At 42.8% G+C, this 27,833-nt stretch overlaps 1 protein-coding gene across 2 annotated transcripts; it reads left to right on the top strand.

The window, feature by feature from the left end:
• The first annotated feature begins 5,031 nt into the window (after nucleotides 1–5,031).
• Nucleotides 5,032–8,816, top strand: sox1b (SRY-box transcription factor 1b). Of its 2 annotated transcripts, XM_021608575.3 has the most exons (2): nucleotides 5,032–6,889; nucleotides 8,203–8,816. In XM_021608575.3, exons 1-2 carry the CDS (start codon nucleotides 5,903–5,905, stop codon nucleotides 8,230–8,232), a joined length of 1,017 nt encoding a protein of 338 aa, XP_021464250.1. In that variant the 5' UTR covers nucleotides 5,032–5,902; the 3' UTR covers nucleotides 8,233–8,816. The 2 variants fall into 2 exon arrangements, with proteins under 2 accessions (XP_021464250.1, XP_090096303.1); XM_090240177.1 differs by lacking the exon at nucleotides 8,203–8,816 and having other exon boundaries at nucleotides 5,032–7,550.
• The last annotated feature ends 19,017 nt before the right edge of the window (nucleotides 8,817–27,833 follow it).

Genomic DNA, 27,833 nt, shown 5'->3' with positions numbered 1-27,833 from the left:
TAACCTGGCTAAATTAAGATGACATGGAAATATGAGTATTATGATCAATGCTCTTCAGCACGACATTGACGGTACTCAAAGATGTACTCAAACTAAAGACTCATACTGGTACCTGTAAATAGGCCCGGAGGCATGAGAAAAGGCTTCGAAACCAGAGAATTTCAATGTCACCAACTCCATTGGAGCAGTCCATCCTATAAGTTGTCTAAAAGGAATTGGCCATGTTATAAAGTGATAATTCACTATTTGCGAATTGTGTCAAGCACAACCTCTCGTTGTGCGTAGTCTGAAGTGAAACTATCCCTTCAACATGAGGCATGATGGGTAAAAGGTACTTCAGTGAGTGGACTGTGAGCTCACTGAAGTACCTTGAAGGCTTGAGATAAACGTCTATTGGTTATATTTCTAGATATCCTGTCTCCTGTGTGAAATGGACAAATGCCATGGGCCTGTGTGGACCAAACAAGGCTAAATTAGGTGAATGAAATAGGACTCTATAAATGTCTATGAATAATGAGATACACATTCAGTCTGCTTCAGTTCAGAATGTGATAGAGACATGTGAGACGTTTAGCCACCAAGGAAATAGCATATGACTGTCATTTTCACAACGGGACATATTTAAAAACAGACATGTTAAACCTAACTGCCATCACCTGCCATGGGTTGTAAATGTCAACAACAAGAAATAAACACTTATCAACAAACAGTAAGCAAACACTTATCAACAAAGAGGAAACCCTATAGAGGAGAAGGTGGAATTGTTGATTCATAAACCCAGTGAAGAAGGTACCAAGAAAACAGTTATCGGAGCTCAATAATGTTAATTTAAGACTAGAGGCTCCAAGACATTTGTCTCTTGATATTCTCAGAGCATGTAACAATTACATTAATATAAGGTTACTGAAATATCCGTTTTTATTTTTGCAGTTGCAAACCTGAACATTGTGGATTATGGATAATATCCTGTCACAAAATACAGGATGACTGTAACCCATATAGTCTGAGGTTATGTTATGATAATAAGATCGTACAAATTCCCAACAGGGACGAAACAGACGTATGGCCTAACAGTCGAGTTGAATAGGATGAATCGGCTGGTTTCTTACGGTGAAAAAGATGGTGTATACAGTTTGTAGTCCGGCTCCCTCGTCGAGCTCCCCAACTCCCAGCTATCTTCACGCCAGTGATTTGTTTTCATTCATCCTTCGGCAGGGAAGGAACCAAGAAGGAAGACACGAAACGATGTCAGATAGATTTGAATACACACGGAAATTCAATTTGGAGAGAAACAACTATTTTTAATTGTCCATTAGATATTTAAATTATTTGATTTGCTTCTCGTGTCCTGTTAGTATGTGGTGTGAGTGAATTTGCGTTGGACATGCCCATCAAGGCCACTGATGAATAGTTGACTTAGATTTCTTTATTTTCTTGTAAAAAATATATTTAAAAAGATGGGAATATTTTCAAAAATTCTTTAGAGTGAGACTATAGAGCTAGAATTCACATGACTTGGATCCCATTGAAAAGACACCTTTATTTCCTCCAGTCTGTTATGTTTAATGAGTAATGAAGTAGCCTCATGACAGACAAACCGCCATAAATAATAGCATCATTAGTGTGTGTGTGTGGGGGGGGGGGGGGGGGGGGTAATATAGTCATAATGGGTGTGCAATGTGTAACTGTAATAACATACTGTAAGTGACCAGACAGGATCAATTCTAACAATAAAGTTCGTCCTAATATCGGTTTAAAATCCATAGAAAACTCGAATAAAGAGAAACGTGAACATTTTTTAAATATGGAAATACATTTTTTTTTTTAAATACAGATACATTTAAAGTTCTAAGAATAGTAAATGTTCTAGCTCTATCCTATATTGTGGGTGTTCATGATGCGCGCTGTGTTGGAGGACGGAATAGAGCAACAGACGTAGGCTAAAACTCGCAACATAGTAGCATGCGCCCCTGCTATCCACGCCCGCCCCCACGTGCCAATTATCTTCCCAAAACTCGCTGAGAGGCGACAGAAGCACCTGACAGATGTTGACCGTTTAAAGCCGCGCATTCTCGCGAGTTCAAGAGACACTCCACGTGCACTTTGGGGACGGGATGAAACGGAGAGACGGCACTTTAGCAGCATCGGATGAAGGTTTTGGAACAAGCTCTTGTCAATGGTGAAATACTGACAGAATAAGTAAAGCATTCAGAAATATGATGAGGATTTTTCCTACTCAGTCTAATTCCAAATGTTGATGCCAAAGACATTTCCTTTTTTAAAACAGACTTTGGTTTTGAAGAAATACTTGGAAAATACTTTGAAACTGATTTACCAAACTGATGTGTTTTCAGTCCGAACAGGAACCCAGACATTAATTAGCATGACCTTTCTATTTGCATTTGAATCGATAAAAAGCACAGAAATCATTAATTTAATCATTATTGAAAAGTGTTCGTAGGCCATAGTAATATGATAACAATAGGGTAATAATAATAGCCCATTAGTAACATAATAATCATAATCGTAATAATAATCATTGGGTATAAAATGCATCTGTATTTTGTATGCTTTATTTTAGTTTTTTTGATCGATTGTTTAATGTTTACAGTAACAATAGCAGGAAAGCACATTTAATGGGAAGTACATTTAAGGAAGCAGGCAGCCTATCGGTTAAGAGCGTTGGCCCAGCAACCGAAAGGTCGCTGGTTCGAATCTCAGAACCGATTAGGTGAAAAATCTCTAAACGTGCCCTTGAGCAAGGTACTTAACCCTAATTGCTCTGGATAAGAGCGTCTGCTGAATTACTATAATGTAAATGATTCGTGTAAATATTATTTTGTCTATGATAATGTGTACTGACAGCTAGCATCATGTATGGAAGCAGAGTTGGGTAAATCCCGTTTTCAATTCAGTCAGTTGAATTCAAATGTAATTCCTGATTCGACCTATTTATTGTCATTGGTGGAGATGGAATTGACCGTGTCAAATTGCCATAGCCGTGGCAGTTGCAAGGAGGCCTGCCTATTCATTGCAGCGTATATTTTACATCTCCTTAGATAACATGTCATTTACCCAAGCTTACAATGCTGAATGTCAGGTTGACACGGAGATGGATAAGCAAATTGTCAGCGAATCGCACCTGAAAAATTGTCACTTTGATAAATCATGAATTTCCTACGTAAACCCGAGCTACATCTAGAATGTAAACATGCAGATACTGCCACTATCAACTGCGTTACAGAATTCGTCAAATTACGAATAATGTTTTGGAGGTATCAGCTTCATTATTTAAAGACTCTGGCACTGTGTTTCAAGGGCTTTAATATAAAAATTGGTATTTCGATTTGAGTTAGTATTTCGTTATTTTCCATATAGGTCTGTATCAGTGAATAAAAAATAAAGCATTCATTGCTCACTAAATAGCCTGCTTTTTGGTGTGTGTTTGTTTGTAATATGGACTCTTCATAGTGCAGGCCTATAAGTAGCCTGCGTGTGAGAGAGACCACTGAGAGCGAGTGCAGTGTGGTAGCCTACTGTGTGTGTGCTTCAGTTCTGCGAGCGCTGTCTTTCAGCACCACGGCGCGCGTTCATGGAATGTGCGCACCCGCCGAATTGAGTCTCCAGTAGACGGCGATCAAGCTCTGCCACGATAGAACCGAGCCTTTCTCCTGTAGATGTTCCTTCATACTCGGTGTCAATTGTGACCTTCTCTGTTTGGCAACGATAATTAAAACGTATTGATAAAACAAGGTATTGGTCAATAGGACTATACTTGTTTTGCAATCATTCGCCCTTGTAAATTTGTGAATCATTTCTGAATAACCACAGGGCCTGGTTCGAAAAACCTATTTTAGATAATTAATTGTGCATTAATGTTTTACGTTGAATAGGTTATACAATTCACAATCATATTTTTTATGTAAAATATTAGATAACTGGTTGAGTTTCTTTCTGTCATTAATTAATTGATTGATGTGGAATTGGTTTGGTGGACTGCCAACCCGTGAATAGACTATAGACAGACTTTGCTATGGGGCTATGGAAACACAAAAACAAATGATATAGCCTTAATTAAATTAGATGAATTTGAATCGACATAATCCACAATTACAATGTAAATTACAAAGTAAATTTACTTATAATCCGCCTGTCTGCATATTTCAAGACATGTCATATGAGGATGCAGTGAGATACCGGATGGGTAGGACAACACTCTTCTCGTTAATTATCTTTTTATTTTAAGTATACTTAAAAACTGTAAATAACCAATCCTCCATCTTTAAGACAATGGAAAAATCATATGCTTCATTATCTAAATATTGAAAGAGCGTGGGCGACGGAGAGGAACAAAACGGTGCAATTTGAGGACATGTGGCAGAGGCACAGAAAATAGGGTTGAGAACAGGTGGGTATGAGCAGGTGTGATATCGTTGATGTTAGTGTGTATTTTGTATGTGCATGCTTTGTATTGTAATAATAAATAAAAAACGATTTAAAAAAATCAATGAGCGTAATAAAAATATCTCTGAAATGTAAAGTGACGGAGTAGTGTTAAGTCTTGTTTTGTTTATTGAAGCCATATGTTAGGTAAAACCATGAGGCAGGTCACTCAGAATTGTATGTTGTAATGTATCTGTATTTACCCTGCTTGGCCTATAAACACCCAGAGATTGCAGGGGGAGAAATGTCTCCCACAGAATAGTACATCGAGGAGAAATACTATATTGCTTTCTCTCATCATGGGTAACTCCCATGTGGTTCTAGCACAATGTCAATTGTAGCAATCCCCCCTCCACCGCTTTTAGACAAAAGGGTTTGGCTGGCACGTGCTCTGGGCGTCAGTCACCTGTTTCTTAGCAACCGGCACAACAGGAAAACACCTGTGGCTCCAAATAGGCTGCTGATAATGGGACTAGGCCTATCTTTTCTCTTATTTGCAGATACCCCAAGCAAATTATCACAGAGAAATCCAAATGAAACCACATTTAGATGTTGTGTTGATTTCTCCAAGAAGGGGTTGTGTTTATTTTGTTTTTATATGCTTGTGTTTTATTGTGCCTTTTTCTTGTCCTGAGTTTTTATGGGCTATGGGAATTATCCTATTTCATTTCAATATTGTACTGATCCCAAAATGATTAGACTTGCTTTAAAACAACACATTTCAATAGAACGAGTTAAAGATTATTTCCATGTCAGGAATATAGATAGGCTACCAATTATAGTTATATAATCACCTGGCTATGAAATGCATATGTAGACTACATTCATTTTTGTATAACCAATCAATGTTATTCTCGACATAAGCTTTGTTTGTGAAAGGGGGGTCACACTGTGGACCGCGCGCATCTGTTTGGGGGGGAATTTTGGTCTAAAACTGTCCTTTTCCCTATGCATTATCATCGCGGCCATTATCTTTGTAAAATAACCAAACTTGTCAAAGTAGGTTATTGTTATTTACGTTCCCTTCTGGGAGTTGGAGGTAACCCACTACTTGCGGGTGAGTAGCTCTAGCCCTCCTATGTCACCTGACAGCGAGACTGCATGCAAATCACGCCTTTCCTAGAGCGCCATTGGCCACCACCACCTCATTTAGTCGCTGTCAACGCGCATCATATGGGTAAGCTCCATAACTTTACTACTATAGGCACAGAAAGTAGCTCAAAGAGACGCTTTTCATCGAGCTGGATGTGGAAAAAACAAGAGGAGAAAACGACTAATACAGAGAAGGAAGGAAAAGTTTATCGAAGTACCTTTTACTTTGGATTGTATTTCTTCGTTCCATCTTTATTTATTTTTTCCGGGAGGGTTGATTTGCGCAAGTGACGGTGTGTGCCAGCAGTGTGGAGGTGCCGTGACTGAATGTTTCCGTGTATTGGTTGAAAAAGTTAACGCCAGGTGAATGTATAGTATGATGATGGAGACTGATCTACACTCCCCAGTGCCCCAAACGAACACGAATTCGGGGCACACGGGAGGATCAAACAATGGGAACAAAGTCAACCAAGACCGCGTAAAGAGACCGATGAACGCCTTCATGGTTTGGTCCCGGGGCCAGCGGCGGAAGATGGCTCAGGAGAACCCCAAAATGCACAACTCCGAGATCAGCAAGCGGCTCGGCGCCGAGTGGAAGGTGATGTCCGAGGCGGAGAAGAGACCCTTCATCGACGAGGCGAAGCGGCTACGAGCTATGCACATGAAGGAGCATCCGGATTATAAATACAGACCGAGACGGAAGACCAAGACACTGTTAAAAAAGGACAAATACTCTTTGGCCGGTGGGCTGCTTACCGGGACAGGGGGTGGGGGTGTCGGTCTAGGGATGAGCCCTGGGGTCGGACAGAGGTTAGACAGTCCCGGGGGTCACGGTGGTGCGTCTGCTGCCAGCTACGCGCACATGAACGGCTGGGCGAACGGTGCGTACTCGGGGCAGGTGGCTGCAGCTGCGGCGGCCGCGGCCATGATGCAGGAAGCTCAGCTCGCCTACAGCCAGCACCCGGGCAGCGGGCACCACCACCACTCACACCACCACCACCCGCACAACCCCCAGCCCATGCACCGCTATGACATGTCGGCCCTCCAGTACAGCCCCATCTCGAACTCTCAAAGCTACATGAGCGCCTCTCCGTCCGGCTACGGCGGGATCACCTACACGCAGCACCAGAGCTCTGGTGTCGCTTCGTCCGGGTCGATGGGCACGCTGGGCTCTCTGGTGAAATCGGAACCGAGTGTGAGCCCTCCCGTCTCTACTCACTCTCGCGCCCCGTGTCCCGGGGACTTGAGGGACATGATAAGCATGTATTTACCGACGGGGGAAGCTGCAGGTGACCCGTCCGTTCAAAGTAGACTTCACGCGCTACCGCAGCACTACCAGAGCTCCACGACAGGGGTAAACGGAACTGTTCCATTGACACATATTTAGAAAGAGAGAGAGAGAGAGAGAAACATGACTGTGCGATAGCGCAACAAAATCACATAACCAAATATTTACCTCTTTTAGAATGTTGCTATCTCTTTGTACAGGCTATTGGTTATTGTACATTGAATTCGAATATCTTAATTAAAAAACAATAAGAATACATTAGACAAAATTAACTTTTTCAGTGGGGTATTGTCTGTCCACGTTTATGAAACGCGAGTAGGCCTAATTGCGCATTGGGTTTACTTGCTTTCTAACTGATGGGGATGCCAAGATTTGAGACGATTTAGGTTGTGAAGTATTTACATTTTCTGTGGAAACATAACCGTTAATAAGGACATTTAAATGAGATAACCGTGTGATTAGAATGAATGTGGAAAATGTTTTTAAAAGTTTACAAGATTTCCATTCATTTCACGTTTTCTCGTTTTCACGTGGGTTGCTGTATCTGAAACATTTGTTTTTGTTGTTGTAAAAAAATAAATCATGTAAATTGTGAATAAACGCTAGATGAGATTGATAAGCAACTGTAAATAATTTACTAAATGCAATCATGCCAGGAAAGAAAACAATTTTGCGTTGAAGTATGAGTTAAATAAATTTCCCAGATGTTTCGCTGGTTATGGAAAAACGTGTTAGTTTCGTTACTTTGGATGTATAGGTTTTCTACTTGACACAGTTTGAGTTAACAATGTTAAGGCTAATTCATATTTATATATGGCAGATTAACAAATGACATGACAAAAAATCTACGAGATGCTGGCTCTATTGGTTGTCTGTCTAAACCAACATCGGGTTAAAACGTATAGTGACTAAAATCGGATGGAGTACATATGGCAAATATGCGTAAATAAGGATGAATTAGTAATGGTGGACGTACTTACTTGTCACACAACCTTGACGGTTTGATGCTCGGTTTAAGCACGAGACAGGACATCAGACAGGGTTATAGGCCTATACATTAATTTAGTTGGAAGTGCAGCAGCAATAGCTTTAATGATAATATCATGTATCATATCAGTATTCAGCATGTTTAGAATAAATATACTCAGATATGTGATAACTGGTTTGGACCACTGAAATAAGATAGGCCCACTAGCGTTTTAATGCTCATAAATTGTTTATATATATATATAAAATGTAGCATATCATTATTATTAGCATGTCATTACTAGCATTATGCTATTGTTATTAATATTACTGATTAATCAAATAGCTGTAAAATATATATCAGATGCTCTTTGAATGTAATTTAATAATATATCATATATCTTTCGTTTTAGTACCTAAAGAAAAGGACGACGTTGTGGTAGTCGCGAGGAAGGGAACAAGACAGGCTCGAGTCACAACACCTGTTGACTTGGCTAATGTCTCGTGGGAGGAACTTCGTGTCGGTCGACTAATGTTTTGATTTGATTTTTTTGAACGGGCTTCTTTTGATTATCTGTCCGGTGACATCTTTTTTGACCAACAGGAAGACGCTCACGCCATCGGTCAACACTAGTTAGGCCTACTGATGACAGAATCACCCATTTTAAAATAAGTTATTTGACTGTCTGTTTTTGCTCTTCTAAGATCCCATATAATTTGCCTAATAATGTAAACTTAATTGTGGACCAATTGTGATGATTTGACATGTGCGTTCTGGCTATTTGTTGATCATGCAATATAACTATGAATATTTTTTTTTCACATTCCCTGTTTCATGTTTGTCATTATACTCATAAATTAACTCACTATATTTCAGTCATTTCCACATCTCGTAATGTGCGTAAAGATTTTACTTTTCATTGACATAATTATCATTTTCAAGAAAGTACAAAAATACGTGTATTGGTCTAAAATAATCTCATAAACTATAATATTCAAATGAGGGAATAAACGAAATGAGGGAATATTCTCTGCTCTCATTTTATTTCATTCATTTACATTGAACTTTCAGAAAGCGTTGTTATTCAAACTTTTCCAGCACTTGTTGCAAATTTGATGTAGATGACAGACACAAACTGGAAGAATCAGTGCGCCAAGATGGAGAAACATAGGCCCAATATCATTAACTAATGGTGCAATCTGCAATGGCATTCTTTTTACATGTTGTTTGTAGAGAATTTTCAAACTTGCGTCATGTTGACCTTTGATACTCGTTTCCCCCATGATTTTTGTTCGCGGTGCAATAAAGTAAATTCATTGAAAATTGGGAGGATTAAAAATGAGAAGTATTTGTAAGTATATGCTTATTTTGTCAAGGATGCTTTCTTTAGAGACGGGGATCTTGGACGCAAGGCTTGATCCCAAACTAATCCAAATTCAATGAAATGTGAATGGATGCAGATACAAAGAATATACAATTATTCATTGGTCATTTAATTAACATTCTCAATTTATCCTTGCTCACTGCTTCAGGGTAAATACCAGAGACGCTGTAAAGGCGCACGTGGAAAAAAATCCTTTCAGCTTCAGCTAAATCTGTCTGGAGACCTGGTGTGCCATTGACATATCTTGGCCTATAGGCCTACCTCGGCAATGAAGTGTGAAGTTTTAAGGGGATAGACATAACAAGTTAACAATCGATTAGAGCTGAGTAACTGATCAATAATCGGTGTGTGTATCTTCATTTACACCGTGCGTACTCCTCCTTACTGAAGTTGATGAATGAATCCGTGTGCAGTCAAGACACCATCGCACAGTGCCTGTTTGGTTGTCATGGGGGATTAGTGTTACTGAGCGGAGTAGTGGAGTGGTTTGTGTAAGGTAGACAAGGATTATACGATCAGAAGAACTAACCCCGGGGTCAGAGGCAAGTCAAAGACTCTCACAATTGCGCACCGGAAGTCCGGAACCATGACGTCAGTCCGGTTCCCCAAGCTTCGCCAGCCATGAAGCAAGTCACACAGGTCCTTATCAAAGAAAGTATTTCAGATCGCGTTTAATCGTTTCTATCATTGTCTCTGGACCTTCACGCTTCAGTCCATTCCCGTCAGCGCTCTATAGGCTAATAACAGGTCAATAGCCAGGCATGTAACCGTAACATTTGGCCTTACGGTCAATACCGAGCTGTTCATTCAAAATGATGGCTGAGAGTTGGAAAATCTAAAAGTGTCTATAAACTATTTTTGTGTATCCTACATCCCACTTCTTATACAGGGATATTTTAGATTGGATTCCTGTATATGGTGTACAAACTGGATTGTTACTCTGACAAAACACACTTAAACCAGCCCTAGTCTAAATTCAAATAATAGTCTATAGGCCACTGTTCTATTCAACTACCATAGGTCATCAAACTATTCTTCCTCAACATTTGTACTCCTCTTGTCTAAGAGTTGTTCTCTGGTATTCAATATTTAACGTAATAGAGGAAAAATGCGTTTCTAAAAGCATCATCAGATAGAAATGACATGTATCGATTTAAATGTTGTTCTAACCTACCCTACTACACACAATGGAATCCCCACTACATTTGATTTGAGTCTTATCGTGTATCTAAAGTAGAGACGCACAAAGACTGGAGCAAGTCCATGGACCGTTTCCAAATCCAAAATAAACGTTCTGCAACATTTCGCCCACAATAATTACCCCATTCTTTGTGAAAAGTGTGTGTGTGAGAGAGAGAGAGGCAGCGGAGGCCCCTGACCATTATATCTCCCCACCACGCGTTATTCTTATCTTGTAGACACTGATACATTCAGCACCAGGAAGCCTCAAACGCGCGTTAGTATTTGCCATCCAGTAAACCCCCGATCTCTTGCACTCGGTGTCCTAAATGTGGATAATTAGCATCACTTTATCACGCCTCCGCATATTTTCTTTTCGCTCCTAAAAACCTCTTCGCTGCCATTGGTTGCCTTTCTGTCACAGGAGATTATGGAGACAGATTGCAAAAACCGAATGTGCTGAAACCAGATTAGCACGGAATAGAAATAGCAACCGGGCCAATAAATTCCTCGCGAGGGCCTTATCGTGCAATTACACGTTGACATGTTTAACAATTTTTCAGCCTCTTAATCCTCCGCCCCTTCCAAGAGTCGACGTTTTGTGCCGTGTGTGTATATATGTGTGTGTGTGTGTGTGTGTGTGTGTGTGTGTGTGTGTGTGTGTGTGTGTGTGTGTGTGTGTGTGTGTGTGTGTGTGTGTGTGTGTGTGCGCGCAATGTTTTTCCACCCTAAATAGAATCCTCTAAATGTGAAAGACAACTGATAAAGACTTGGGAAACATTTGATAACAACATTTAGGTAGTTTAGATACAGACCAGTTTAGATAATACATATCACTGATTTGAACGATATTCACTTAATGTGCGCATTCCAAAATAATCTGGGCCAATAGAGCACATGAGACCCAACAAGACGCTTGGTATGGGCATGAATATTGGACATCAACTCGGGTTTGCATATTGTCAGTTGACAATCTATTAGATTTCAATATATAATATTACTAAAGCCCGAACATAAAGCTTCGGTCAATTTACATTTTCTTAATCGTCGGCTTGACTGACTGATATAGCCATATACCATTATTCAAGCAACACTGACAGACAAAAGTTAAACAGAAGTATTTTAATGCGAACATTTTTGGATGGCTCTATGTAATGTTAGTGATTTATTTTGGTTTTATAGTTGGCCCGCCGTATGCAGCGGGTCTTCCGCTCTTGTGAAGCCTGGGTAGAGGTGATTGTGAGCAGCTCTGCTGGAATTTGGCTGGGCCTGGTCTTGGAGCGCTGCCCCATGCTGACTCCCCATGCATTGAACTGGGCCCTGTGTGTGTGTGTGTGTGTGTGTGTGTGTGTGTGTGTGTGTGTGTGTGTGTGTGTGTGTGTGTGTGTGTGTGTGTGTGTGTGTGTGTGTGTGTGTGTGTGTGTGGTGCTTGCGGTTGGGAAGTTTCACTCAGTCAACCGTGCTCTCATTGGCTTCACAAAGCAGATTATAGGCCTCAGCGAATTCCTGAAGGCAGCGAGATGCGACGCAGGTGCAAGGGAGACCAGGAACCCCTCATTGGCATAGCGGGGCAACCATTGGGGACAATCCACGGGACCACACAAAAACCCTCACACTCTGTCCGAGCACAGCCGAGAGCTTGAAATGAAATGCATGGAAAGAAATTAAACTGGAGAAAGATGGCTTTGAGTATTCAGGAAAAAAACGTTAGTTACAGTTTAAAATGAACCATTTTTATAGATGTGTCATCTTTTTGGTTTTATTTTGATGTTAGGCTACATCTCTTCCCTCACCTGAACTGACTCATGAAATAATAATTCCGATAATGATATATTTCTGATAGGCAGATACTAAAGTTCATCACTTTGACAATAGCTATATACATGTCCTGCAATTTCACGAAGCTATTTGCAAATTCCAAAATCATTATTTTACACAGAACTTGACAATCCATGACTAGGTTCTAGTTTCATTCCAATGGTGTTTTTTGGAAATTGTGAATGTCAATGAAAGCACATTACCATTCATAACCTTTAAATTATTTAAATCTCTTTACTTTCCCCCACAAAAAGCTCCAACGCAGTCAGCATGTGACGGAAAGCAAAGAGCGCTAGACCTATGCCATCATGACTTTATATTCAATTAGAACAATTTCTAACTATCAATTACCGACGAAAGCCACAAAATCCCCCGGGGACCGGTAATCACCGTGACCGGTCTCAGTCCGTCCTCAGAGCCATTGAACAGTGCGGCAGGGGGACTGGGCATAATTAGGATTCTCAGCGCGTAGCCCTCCCTGGTGGAAGAATGACTGACTGTTGCCTTCTATTTGATTTTACAAGAGGCCTCTTTCTATATGATCAAGCTATTATGGGCCTACCACGATTTAATGGCTAATCTTTCTGAAATTGTCTTCTAAAATGTCGTGTTTGTTGTCGTTGTTGTCTCTCTCTCTCTCTCTCTCTCTCTCTCTCTCTCTTCTGCATTTGAATTACAGCTACAGTTCAGAAAAGTTCGTTTTCTTTCATTACACAATCGTGGATGTGATGCATGTAACGCATGTAGAAACACGCTGCCGCATTAGCCTCTATTGCATTACAAGCCTTTATGGAGTCAGCAACTGTTTGAAATCTGAGGTAAGGGAGAACTCCCCACTCTAACCAATCTGAAGTGTCTGGATCAAGTCTAGGAGGGGGGGTTCTATGAGTGTTTGAAAACGCCCCAATGGGACTCCATGGAAGCGGCGGCATTTGTGAGTTTTCCCCCCCCTAAGTTTCAATGTTCATTCCGCTAAGGGAATCTGCCGAGTCCATCACATGAGCCTTGAGCTCCGAGCCTCAGTCACCCAGCTCAACCCCCGCCATCCTCGGGTGATTAGCGGACAAAAGAGGTTCCCCTGGACCGGTTATGGTAGTCAATCAAGCAGAACGGGCTATGCAAATGTCTAAGAAAGGCGAGAGGATGGCGAACAGTGCTCCCAATTGTTCGGCACATTTCACAGCACCACGCAGCTGCACCTCTGCGGTTGTCCGGGATTTAAGTGTTCCTACTAGGATACCCCCTCCATTCTCCCCAGTCCCCACCCCAGATTGGAAGAAATAATGAAACTATTAAACGTTTGATACAAAAATGTATTTCTATTATAGGACCTATTTATCAAAAATAACTACAATCAGGCTGTATAACACGTTAATGTTACTTATTAGTATTTACAAATAAATAAATAATGGACAATGTTCTCTATTGTTGCCTGCGTTTCAATAAACAATATGTTTAGGCCTACATGTAATTTCCCATTCTTCAAGCACAACAACTGCATGTTTCCAGCATGCAGCACAGAAAACAAGGAGAACGTTAAGGTAGCCTAATGACTACTTAGGTGCTGTTCTATACAATTGCCACTAAGTAGATACTGTTTTCTCAGTTCATGTCACTCCAGGCGTAAATACCCCCTTTACACCAAGCTGGGAGACCCACAGCCAGCAGGGAAAGCTCATAGAAGTAATTCTATTTCTGTCGAACCTTACATGGAGCTGTCCAGGTGCTGAAATTCCATATAGGCAGAGATCCCTGCAGATGATTGTTTTAAGCCCTTATCTTAAACAACATATAGTGGGGTGACTGACGATAACATTATCCAATTCTGATTCTGATTTTAATTCTGTGAACTAAGAGCTTTTGTGTTATTATTTCTTTATTGAAAGGCAAACCTTTGCATCAAAAAGTAAATTGTGATAAGAAATGTATGTTTGTATGTCAAATAAAATAATGATACAAAAAGGTGTATGAGTGGAAGATTGAAACATTCAATGTGAAGTTCATTCAAATCAAACCAACTGCTGCTCCAAGTTCCTGTAAGCCAGGCCCAGCCAGCATGAGGCTCTCTGAGAAGTTGATCCACTTTTCAAAAACTATACCTGACCAAAAAAAGTAGAGCATTTATCCCAACGTGAACACAACTTTGACTCACTCAGTAATCACTAATCAGCCGGTCATAGGTGCTAGTGAGATGACTCTTTCTCTTTCCCTCTGCTAGCCTGCTGGAGCTATAGAGCTGGAGCTGGAGCTGGGTAATTTGCAGATAGCAGGTGGGTCAAACTTCACACATTCCCCTCCACGTCTTGGCCTTTTTTCTGCCATTCCCCTGTCGAGCTGCCAAAAAATAAACGGCTGCAAATTAGCGTCAATTATGACGCTGACTGTGTAATTTAGTGGCGTTTTGACACGGAAAGCCGGCAGATGTTGGGAAGTCAGAGTGAGCTGGTTCCCCTGGGGCCCTTAATTAAATCATACTAATCCACTGACCTGAGGGTTAAGGCACAGGGCAGAACTGCCTTAGTCTGCTGGAGACACTGGGAGAGGACAGGGTGAGAGAATGGAGAGGGTGGGGGGAGGTGCTGTACGTGTGTGTGTGTGTGTGTGTGTGTGTGTGTGTGTGAGAGAGAGAGAGAGAGAGAGAGAGAGAGAGAGTATGTAAGTGTATTTGCCTGTGTCTGAGCTTGTAAATTGCCTTTGGAAAGTATTCAGACCCCTTGACTTTTTCCACGTTTTGTTACATTACAGGCTTATTCTAAAATTGATTCAATTGTTTATTTTCCTCATCAATCTACACGTAATGACAAAGCATAAACAGGTTTATAGAAATTTTGTCTGATTTTTTTTATTTTTTTTATTTTTTAATACAATTTACATAAGTATTCAGACCCTTTACTCAGTACTTTGTTGAATCAAGTCTTCTTGGGTATGACGCTACAAGCTTGGCACACCTGTATTTGTGGAGTTTCTCCCATTCTTCTCTGCAGATCCTCTCAAGCTCTGTCAGGTTGGTTGGGGAGTGTTGCTGCACAACTATTTTCAGGTCTCTCCAGAGATGTTCGATCGGGTTCAAGGCCAGGCTCTGGCTGGGCCACTCAAGGACATTCAGAGACTTGTCCCGAAGCCACTTTTACGTTGTCTTGGCTGTGTGCTTTGTCCTATTGGAAGGTGAACCTTTGCCCCAGTCTGAGCGTTCTGGAGCAGGTTTTCATCAAGAATCTCACTGTACTTTGCTCCGTTCATCTTCCCCTCGATCCTGACGAGTCTCCCTGTCCCTGCCGCTGAGAAACATCCCCACAGCATGATACTTCCACCACCATGCTTCACCTTAAGGATGGTGCCAGGTTTCCTCCAGATGTGACACTTGGCATTCAGGCCAAAGAGTTCAATCTTGGTTTCATCAGACCAGAGAATCTTGTTTCTCATGATCTGAGAGTCTTTAGGTGCCTTTTGGCAAACTCCAAGCAGGCTGTCATGTGCCTTTTACTGAGGAGTGGCTTCCGTCTGGCCACTCTACCATAAAGTCCTGATTGGTGGAGTGCTGCAGAGATGGTTGTCCTTCTGGAAGGTTCTCCCATCTCTACAGAAGAACTCTAGAGCTCTGTCAGAGTGACCACCTCCCTGACCAAGGCCCTTCTCCTGTGATTGCTCAGTTTGGGCGGGCGGCCAGCTCTAGGAAGAGTCTTGGTGGTTCCAAATTTCTTCCATTTAAGAATGATGGAGGCCACTGTGTCCTTGGAGACCTTCAATGCTGCAGAAATGTTTTGGTACCCTTCCCCTGATCTGTCCCTCGACACAAACCTGTCTCAGAGCTCTACTGACAATTCCTTTGATCTCATGGCTTGGTTTTTGCTCTGACATGCACTGTCAACTGTGGGACATTATATAGACAGGCGTGCCTTTCCAAATCATGTCCAATCAATTGAATTTACCCCAGGTGGACCCCAATCAAGTTGTAGAAACATCTCAAGGATGATCAATGGAAACAGGATGCACCTGAGCTCAATTTTGAGTCTCATAGCAAAAGGTCTGAATACTTATGTAAATAAATTATTTACGTTTTTATTTTTAATACATTTGCAAACATTTCTAAAAACCTGTTTTCGCTTTGTCATTATGGGGTATCGTGTACAGATTGCTGAGGAGTTTTTTTATTGAATCCATTTTAGAAGAAGGCTGTAACATAACAAAATGTGGAAAAAGTCAGGTGGTCTGAATACTTTCCGGAGGCATTGTAAGTGTATTTGTCTGTCTGTGTGAACCTGTGAGTGTATTTGTCTGTCTGTGTGAACCTGTGAGTGTATTTGTCTGTCTGTGTGAACCTGTGAGTGTATTTGTCTGTCTGTGTGAACCTGAGTGTATTTGTCTGTCTGTGTGAACCTGTGAGTGTATTTGTCTGTCTGTGTGAACCTGTGAGTGTATTTGCCTGTCTGTGCAGAGACTGTACGTACATTTGCCTGCGTGTGTGAACCTGTGAGTGTATTTGTCTGTCTGTGCAGAGACTGTACGTATATTTGCCTGCGTGTGTGAACCTGTGAGTGTATTTGTCTGTCTGTGCAGAGACTGTACGTACATTTGCCTGCGTGTGTGAACCTGTGAGTGTATTTGCCTGCGTGTGAACCTGTGAGTGTATTTGCCTGCGTGTGAACCTGTGAGTGTATTTGCCTGTGTGTGTGAACCTGCGAGTGTATTTGCCTGTGTGTGTGAACCTGCGAGTGTATTTGCCTGTGTGTGTGAACCTGCGAGTGTATTTGCCTGTGTGTGTGAACCTGCGAGTGTATTTGCCTGTGTGTGTGAAACTGCGAGTGTATTTGCCTGTGTGAGAGCCTATAAGTGTTTGTATTAGCCTGTGTGTGTCCTTACATATGTTTATGTATGTGCCTACCGTGTGTTGGTGTTTGTGTGTTGAGACTGAGGCAATATGCAAATCTCAGGGAGGGGATTTGCCTAACCAGAGAACCATGCTTGTTAGTGATACCCTGGCTAAAGATTTTCACAAACACCCACCTCCTTGATCCACTTTCATAGTTATTATTACACTGTCCGCACAGCGCAGAGGGAATCTTTACTGGCACCGCTACACCATGGATCCATCCGGGATTAAACAGGTTGGTGGGAACAGTCAGGAGGTATTTACGTTTTCTCATTATAGCTTTATAATCTGACTCCTCGCTGTATAAACAACACACACATAGGCTTAGTCAGCCCAGGCAGTACCCCGATACTGTTTTACATCCTCTTCCATCTAGCTCATTTCTGACTTGGAGAGGATCCAATGGGATTTTACTATTCATTCTGGATTTCTTCTTGTACGGACATAACTATAGAACAATATATTTTAACGCAAATCGTGGCTAAAAATGAAATCACAAATGAATGTAATATACGATGTGTGAGTTTGTACCCACTCCTCTTTTCAGAACTAAACAAACGACTGATCTTGAAATGTTGCTATTATGGAAGATGTGTAATCATGTTGCTGCAGTCAGCAGCTACAGTAACTTTACACTGTTGTGAGTGGGACAATGTTTTAAATGCCCTAAACTCATGTTTTATTAGCCCATATAATAGAGAGTAAAGGAATCTGTTATAATTGTCTTATTCAGTATAGTTTTTATCCAAATGCAAATGAATAAATTAAACTAAATGAAATAAATGTATTCATTCTTTGCCTGTATGTTATTTTATTTGATTGCGTATATTTAATCATCATGTGTGTGTGGGTGTGTGTGTGTGTGTGTGTGTGTGTGTTTGTGTGTGTGTGTGTTTATGTTTGTGTGTGTGCGTGCGTGCGTGCACGCGTTCGTGCGTGCGTGTGTGTGCGTGCCCATGTGTGCAGGTGTGTGTGGGTTTGTTGGGGAACAGCCATCCAGTGTATCAGCATATGCAGAGAATGTACGTACCACAGCAAAAGGCTGTCTGGACCTCTTTAAAGTCATATTTTTGTCTTTTCTTTTTGTTTACAAAGCCCTGCTCCACAAGCTTCCAACGTACCTATCTTCACTGTTAAGATTTAGAATGACAAGTTATCAAAGCCGTTCACAGGGTTGGTTTACTCTGGAGACTGTTTTGGTGTCTAGAGAGTTAGGTCAATCAGCCTTTAACTTCCTTGCACTGTATGTTTGGATTCATCTCCAAAAGGCGTTTTGATTGGATGCTTTGGTGTCGCTAGGGCAATTCAGACAGCTGACAGAGGGTTTTATCATGCTGAATGTGTTTGTTTTAAATGACTGTGTTTTTTTTTATCTTAATGTGTTTTTAATGTGTTTATTGTGTATATTTATGTATCTACTGTATGCCTATTGATGCATTAATTTTTGTATGGTGCAGAGCTTATTTGCAAAAGAGACTTTAGTCTCAATATGAGTTCCCTGTTGAAATAAAGGTCAATAAAATACACATTGACACTGGAATTGCCACAATTGATCCACATTCTAGTGAGCAAAACAACACTATAGCCAGCAAACCAAATCCAAGGTGAGTGTGTGGTGAGAGATTCAAAGGGACATACACAACAAGGCTACCCATCCCTGTAGCTGTGGGGAGTTATCACACAACAGCAGAGTGTTTAGAAATGCCTTAAAAACCATTTGAAGATGTATTAGTGGTTCCTCCATTGCTGCCAATGGAAGCCCAATGAGAAGTACATGGGTGTTTTTTTAGCATCTCCAAATTCCCAGCGTTGCTAAGGTGCTTTGGGGAAAGGATTAGACAGTGCTGGCAGAGGGGAGAAAGCCTTGCTGATTTCCTACCAGCAAGAGGAGACAAAGAAGGAAGGAGAGAGAGGAGGAGGAGAAGAGGTGAGGGGGAATGAAGGAAGGAGAGAGAGGAGGAGGAGGAGAAGTGAGGGGGAATGAAGGAAGGAGAGAGAGGAAGAGGAGAAGAAGTGAGGGGGAATGAAGGGAGGAGAGAGGAGGAGGAGAAGACGTGAGGGGAAATGAAGGGAGCAGGAAGAACAGGTTGTATAAACATGAGTGGAGAAGAGAGAACAGAGAGACTCTAAACAGTAATTAACACAGAGGAAAGGCTTCACCGTCTCACCACCAACGGTGTGAGACCTGTCACCGTGGTCGTGCACGCACACAGGCACGTGCACACACACACACATAGACACACACATGCTCTTTTTACTTCTTCAGGCACTCTTACTCAAGACAATCGCACAACTTATTCCTTTGCAGTGACATCACAATAAGGTAAGGTCATGTAAACTGTTAGAGATGACATCACAATAAGGTAAGGTCATGTAAACTGTTAGAGATGACATCACAATAAGGTAAGGTCATGTAAACTGTTAGAGACGACATCACAATAAGGTAAGGTCATGTAAACTGATACAGAGGTGACATCACAATAAGGTAAGGTCATGTAAACTGTTAGAGATGACATCACAATAAGGTAAGGTCATGTAAACTGTTAGAGACGACATCACAATAAGGTAAGGTCATGCAAACTGTTACAGAGGTGACATCACAATAACGTAAGGTCCTGCAAACTGTTACAGAGGTGACATCACAATAAGGTAAGGTCATGTAAACTGTTACAGAGGTGACATCACAATAAGGTAAGGTCATGCAAACTGTTACAGAGGTGACATCACAATAAGGTAAGGTCATGCAAACTGATACAGAGGTGACATCACAATAAGGTAAGGTCATGCAAACTGTTACAGAGGTGACATCACAATAAGGTAAGGTCATGCAAACTGTTACAGAGATGACATCACAATAAGTTAAGGTCATGCAAACTGTTACAGAGGTGACATCACAATAAGGTAAGGTCATGCAAACTGATACAGAGGTGACATCACAATAAGGTAAGGTCATGCAAACTGTTACAGCGGTGACATCACAATAAGGTAAGGTCATGCAAACTGTTACAGAGATGACATCACAATAAGTTAAGGTCATGCAAACTGTTACAGAGATGACATCACAATAAGGTAAGGTCATGCAAACTGTTACAGAGATGACATCACAATAAGGTAAGGTCATGCAGACTGTTACAGAGATGACATCACAATAAGGTAAGGTCATGCAAACTGTTACAGAGATGACATCACAATAAGGTAAGGTCATGCAGACTGTTACAGAGATGACATCACAATAAGGTCTATGTAAGGTCATGTAAACTGTTCTACTCATCTATTTCATCATTCATCCGTTTTCTCAACAGGTTAACAGACAGCACAAGTCAGAGAGCTTGTCCAGGGCCAAGGGGGTCAGACCAAGCTGGCAGGCCTCTTTGATAGGTGGAGCCCTCTCTCTCTGCAGCGTCCTATTACAGCAGGGAAGGAACTGGATATGGCCCTGTTTGTAAAACTTGACACAATGAACTTGACAGACAGACAGATTTCTCCTCTCTCCCCGTCCGTTTAGGGTTACTGTGATCTCATTATGGGTCTTGAAAGGGGACAGGTAATGCTAGCTGGGGTGGCATGGCGTGGCTCTAGCAGTGCCCCGGCCCCAATACTTTATTCTCCAACCCAAGCCTTGATTACCTGAACCGCCCAGGCTCCATTTCAACCACTTATCTCAGCCAGAAATAATCATCTGATCAGCCACTGCCAGGGCCACAGGGGGCCACAGAGAGAGACAGGCTGCAGGGGCATCAGGTCATTTTCCAGCAGGTTAAATACTAGCCAGCCTCAGAACCATACTGTGTGATGATAGACAACTCATCTATACATGTATGGACAATGGCAATAACAGAGTTGTTTTAAGAATATACAGGATGAATACATAGTCTACATGCAACACCCGATCTGTTTTGGATCAAAATATTACCTTGTAATGATGTGTCAGATCATTTACACTAACTACTGCATCCTGTATGTCGTCCTTACTGGTACCATATAAATATCATTCAAATTCTGTGACTGGCACCCTTACTGAACGATAACTGTGCTTTCTTGAATAGATTTGTTATTCACTTCCCAGCCGCTGTAAGTGGTGTGTGTTCTGTAATGTTCAGTTGGCCGGAATGCGAAAACATAACAAAAACGCTACACGGAAACCACCATAACAGACATTGAAAAAAGCATATTGAATGTAAGGAGGTAGGGAAGGAGGCTTCGGGAGGGAGCATTTGAGTGTATTTTTGACCTCCCTGAGGAAAGTGGCTGAAACTCCAACGTCTCGATCGCTACAGTCCTATTCTCCTGTACCAATTTAGCGGGGCCCCCTGCGTCCCTGCCTAGCCTCTAACACAGAGCCAGGGACAATAGGCCCCCACTGTGCTGGTCTGCCTGGCTCTCAGCTGCCAGGAGAAGTGCATGCTGGAGCCACAGGGACGCATTATGGACATATTATTCTGCCCCACAGTCTACCAGGGCCTGGCCCAGTGGCCCCTCATGGCCTCCAACGGCCCTCCAGCCACACTAAGTGCAGAGAAGGGAATTAAGTGACATTTTCTCCGAAGTTGTGACCTTTGTTTTTGCATTGACTCGAGAGACATTAAAAACACACAGGCACACACATACATTTACAAGTACACACACTCTCTTCCACGCATACACACATTCTGCAAGTATACAAGAACACGGAGTACAAATTAAATATCTGAAGTGCTTATGCCTCTCTCTGTACACACACACACACACACACACACACACACACACACACACACACACACACACACACACACACACACACACACACACACACACACACACACACACACACACACACACACACACACACACAGCTCCAGCACATGTTGAACAGATGAATAATAAGGGGTGTATCTGCAGCGTGCTGCACAGAGAGATGAAGTTAATGAACACGGCTTAGTTACTCTCTGTCTGTCTGTGTTTCGTGCACCAATGAGATCCCAACTCCTCCACCCAGCACCGCTTTGCTTCCGCTGCTGCAGCCCAGATTCTGTGCCTCTCCCTGGGCTTGGCTTCCATCCATCTGGGGGATACTGGAAGCAGTCAGGCTGTGAAACAACTTCCACAGGAGCCTTCCTTCCTTCACTGGGGGAGACAATGTTCCTCTTAGTGTGGGATACAGTCACTTCCGTCACAGTTCAACAACCAACACATTCTGGATATTTGGAGGTGGGGGGAGTCAGATCTGAGCATACCCAGAGTTTGTGAAAATTGGTAGAATATTCTCTGAGTTGTTTCATCTACTTTTATTGTAAGAGCTCAGAATGGTTGTATAGAGAACATCCAGAACATTCTGGAAACTATAGCAAAGTGGCCTGATGAAGAAGAGTGATTTGTAGTGATAGTCTGTTAGACAACGCTTTGACACCGTCAGAATGTCACCTTGAACGTCTGTTGTGACCAGACTGAGAGCCAGTCTGTGTGGTAGGATTCAGACCTTCAAAGGGTGTCTATTACCTCTGTCCATCTGGCTACTACTTGGCTAATCAAATCAAATCAAATTGTATTTGTCACATACACATGGTTAGCAGATGTTAATGCGAGTGTAGCGAAATGCTTGTGCTTCTAGTTCCGACAATGCAGTAATAACGAGTAATCTAACCTAACAATTCCACAACAACTACCTTATACACACACAAGTGTAAAGGGATAAAGAATATGTACATAAAGATATATGAATGAGTGATGGTACAGAACGGCATAGGCAAGATGCAGTAGATGGTATCGAGTACAGTATATACATATGAGATGAGTAATGTAGGGTAAACATTATAATGTAAACATTATATTAAGTGGCATTGTTTAAAGTGGCTAGTGATACATTTTTTTACATCAATTTTCCATTATTAAAGTGGCTGGAGTTGAGTCAGTATGTTGGCAGCCGCCACTCAATGTTAGTGGTGGCTGTTTAACAGTCTGATGGCCTTGAGATAGCAGCTGTTTGTCAGTCTCTCAGTTCCTGCTTTGATGCACCTGTACTGACCTCGCCTTCTGGATGATAGCGGGGTGAACAGGCCGTGGCTCGGGTGGATGTTGTCCTTGATGATCTTTATGGCCTTCCTGTGACATAGGGTGGTGTAGGTGTCCTGAAGGGCAGGTAGTTTGCCCCTGGTGATGCGTTGTGCAGACCTCACTACCCTCTGGAGAGCCTTACGGTTGTGGGCGGAGCAGTTGCCCTACCAGGCAGTGATACAGCCCGACAGGATGCTCTCGATTGTGCATCTGTAAAAGTTTGTGAGTGCTTTTGGTGACAAGCCAAATTTCTTCAGCCTCCTGAAGTTGAAGAGGCGCGGCTGCGCCTTCTTCACCACGCTGTCTGTGTGGGTGGACCAATTCAGTTTGTCCGTGATGTGTACGCCGAGGAACTTAAAACGTACTACCCTCTCCACTACTGTCCCGTCGATGTGGATAGGGGGGTGCTCCCTCTGCTGTTTCCTGAAGTCCACGATCATCTCCTTTGTTTTGTTGACGTGGAGTGTGAGGTTATTTTCCTGACACCACACTCCGAGGGCCCTCACCTCCTCCCTGTAGGCCGTCTCGTCGTTGTTGGCTAGGGTACACAGCTGTGTCCAGGGAATCCTCATCGGCTCCAGGTGGATTCAAAGGATCAAATAAATGACATATATGGTTGTCTTTCATTTCACCCCAATGTCTCTTTCCCTAAGATTGCCTTCCGATCAATCTGTCCCTCACAGCCAGCCAGCCAGCCAGCCAGCCAGCCAGCCAGCCAGCCAGCCAGCCAGCCAGCCAGCCAGCCAGCCAGACAGACAGACAGACAGACAGACAGACAGACAGACAGACAGACAGACAGACAGACAGACAGACAGACAGACAGACAGACAGACAGACAGAAGACTCACAGACAAGTCAGCCAAGACAAGACCAGACCTGATTCACACAGACTCTCTCTTTACAGCTATAAAAACTCCTCCAAACTAGAGAGCAGCTCATGTACTCTTCATCGCAGGCTAAACGAGCATCATTATCATAGGGACCGTCTTCTCTTCTCTCCGCAATTGATAGATCAGCAATCAGCCCCTGAACAGTCGGCTCCCCTCTGGCTCCGGATCATTTTGTACCTTTTAACCTCGGAGCAGAGCAGCCCCAGCTTTTAGTTTGACAGGCAGTAAGAGCCAGGAGAGTCTGTGTAATGGGATGCTCACAGCAGGGTGGATCTGCCTGAGTCTGCCTGACTGTAGCAGGGGAACAGGGGAGAGGAGAGAGGACAGGAGAGAGAGGTAGGAGAGAGGGAGAAAGGGAGAGAGGGACAGAGGGCCCTGGCTGCATAATGTCATCTGACTGCAGGAGAATATGGATCAGAGGGAAGATGATAGAGTGGATAGGTCGAGAGCTTAAAACTGGCTCCTGTGGATGGTGAATAGAAGGGCTAGATGAGATGGAGGGAGGAAAGAGGGAGAGAGCGAGATAGAGTGAGGCTGTCTCACCTCAACTCAACTCTGTGGGGCCTCCAAGCCCAGAGATGACACAGCTCTTTTGTAGTTGAATATAAAAAGTGAGAGTGTACGCTAACCTGTCTTTCTTTTATTCTTTCTTTCTTCCTGAAGGAAAGGAGATGAGCAGAAGGATCTATTTCATACTATTGAGATGAACCGTGGGTAGAGAGAAAGCACTGTAACAGTTCACATGTGCTGTGAAGTAACACTATCCCCTCTTGAGTGAAGAACCCATGAAATGTACCTAAGGAGAACCACGACACAGGATGTCACCTAAGGTATTGAAACAGGGCAGGGAGTTGGAACCAGTACAGATATGGAAACGTATAGATCGCCCAACGTCAAGACTGATGTGTTACTCCACAATTGGCGTCTTCATAGTGCAGTGACTCTGACTGGGTAAACTCCCAGCCCCCGGCTTCTCTCTCTCTCTCTCTCTACACAACACTGGATCTGAGAAAAAGAGAAATATCTTTGTTTTGAATCTGATGATAACTGTTTATTTTCCAAGCTGTCGAGAAAAAGTCTCCCTGCTGACTTCCTCTTGGGGGTTTTTAGACACTCCTAAAGCGGTGCAATAAACCAACGCCTCACTTACCTCTCATCACGGTGCTACTAACACACAGCCTGACAATAATGTGTGTGTTCGCTGGTGATAAAACAACGCCTCACTTACCTCTCATCACGGTGCTACTAACACACAGCCTGACAATAATGTGTGTGTTCGCTGGTGATAAAACAACGCCTCACTTACCTCTCATCACGGTGCTACTAACACACAGCCTGACAATAATGTGTGTGTTCGCTGGTGATAAAACAACGCCTCACTTACCTCTCATCACGGTGCTACTAACACACAGCCTGACAATAATGTGTGTGTTCGCTGGTGATAAAACAACGCCTCACTTACCTCTCATCACGGTGCTACTAACACACAGCCTGACAATAATGTGTGTGTTCGCTGGTGATAAAACAACGCCTCACTTACCTCTCATCACGGTGCTACTAACACACAGCCTGACAATAATGTGTGTGTTCGCTGGTGATAAAACAACGCCTCACTTACCTCTCATCACGGTGCTACTAACACACAGCCTGACAATAATGTGTGTGTTCGCTGGTGATAAAACAACGCCTCACTTACCTCTCATCACGGTGCTACTAACACACAGCCTGACAATAATGTGTGTGTTCGCTGGTGATAAAACAACGCCTCACTTACCTCTCATCACGGTGCTACTAACACACAGCCTGACAATAATGTGTGTGTTCGCTGGTGATAAAACAACGCCTCACTTACCTCTCATCACGGTGCTACTAACACACAGCCTGACAATAATGTGTGTGTTCGCTGGTGATAAAACAACGCCTCACTTACCTCTCATCACGGTGCTACTAACACACAGCCTGACAATAATGTGTGTGTTCGCTGGTGATAAAACAACGCCTCACTTACCTCTCATCACGGTGCTACTAACACACAGCCTGACAATAATGTGTGTGTTCGCTGGTGATAAAACAACGCCTCACTTACCTCTCATCACGGTGCTACTAACACACAGCCTGACAATAATGTGTGTGTTCGCTGGTGATAAAACAACGCCTCACTTACCTCTCATCACGGTGCTACTAACACACAGCCTGACAATAATGTGTGTGTTCGCTGGTGATAAAACAACGCCTCACTTACCTCTCATCACGGTGCTACTAACACACAGCCTGACAATAATGTGTGTGTTCGCTGGTGATAAAACAACGCCTCACTTACCTCTCATCACGGTGCTACTAACACACAGCCTGACAATAATGTGTGTGTTCGCTGGTGATAAAACAACGCCTCACTTACCTCTCATCACGGTGCTACTAACACACAGCCTGACAATAATGTGTGTGTTCGCTGGTGATAAAACAACGCCTCACTTACCTCTCATCACGGTGCTACTAACACACAGCCTGACAATAATGTGTGTGTTCGCTGGTGATAAAACAACGCCTCACTTTCCTCTCATCACGGTGCTACCAACACACAGCCTGACAATAATGTGTGTGTTCGCTGGTGATAAAACAACGCCTCACTTACCTCTCATCACGGTGCTACTAACACACAGCCTGACAATAATGTGTGTGTTCGCTGGTGATAAAACAACGCCTCACTTACCTCTCATCACGGTGCTACTAACACACAGCCTGACAATAATGTGTGTGTTCGCTGGTGATAAAACAACGCCTCACTTACCTCTCATCACGGTGCTACTAACACACAGCCTGACAATAATGTGTGTGTTCGCTGGTGATAAAACAACGCCTCACTTTCCTCTCATCACGGTGCTACTAACACACAGCCTGACAATAATGTGTGTGTTCGCTGGTGATAAAACAACGCCTCACTTACCTCTCATCACGGTGCTACTAACACACAGCCTGACAATAATGTGTGTGTTTGCTGGTGATAAAACAACGCCTCACTTACCTCTCATCACGGTGCTACTAACACACAGCCTGACAATAATGTGTGTGTTCGCTGGTGATAAAACAACGCCTCACTTACCTCTCATCACGGTGCTACTAACACACAGCCTGACAATAATGTGTGTGTTCGCTGGTGATAAAACAACGCCTCACTTACCTCTCATCACGGTGCTACTAACACACAGCCTGACAATAATGTGTGTGTTCGCTGGTGATAAAACAACGCCTCATCACCGTGCTACTAACACACAGCCTGACAATAATGTATGTTGGTGATAAAACAATGCCTCATCACCGTGCTACTAACTCACAGCCTGACAATAATGTATGTTGGTGATAAAACAACGCCTCATCACCGTGCTACTAACACACAGCCTGACAATAATGTGTGTTGGTGATAAAACAACGCCTCATCACCGTGCTACTAACACACAGCCTGACAATAATGTGTGTTGGTGATAAAACAACGCCTCATCACCGTGCTACTAACACACAGCCTGACAATAATGTGTGTTGGTGATAAAACAACGCCTCATCACCGTGCTACTAACACACAGCCTGACAATAATGTGTGTTGGTGATAAAACAACGCCTCATCACCGTGCTACTAACACACAGCCTGACAATAATGTATGTTGGTGATAAAACAACGCCTCATCACCGTGCTACTAACACACAGCCTGACAATAATGTGTGTTGGTGATAAAACAACGCCTCATCACCGTGCTACTAACACACAGCCTGACAATAATGTGTGTTGGTGATAAAACAACGCCTCATCACCGTGCTACTAACACACAGCCTGACAATAATGTGTGTTGGTGATAAAACAACGCCTCATCACCGTGCTA

The sequence above is a fragment of the Oncorhynchus mykiss genome, chromosome 7, assembly GCF_057628025.1.
Source record: "Oncorhynchus mykiss isolate SJ-2025 chromosome 7, ASM5762802v1, whole genome shotgun sequence".
Classification (NCBI taxonomy): Eukaryota; Metazoa; Chordata; class Actinopteri; order Salmoniformes; family Salmonidae; genus Oncorhynchus; species Oncorhynchus mykiss.
The sequence above is the reverse complement of the archived record's forward strand: the minus strand, read 5'-3'. Positions and strand labels throughout refer to the sequence as shown.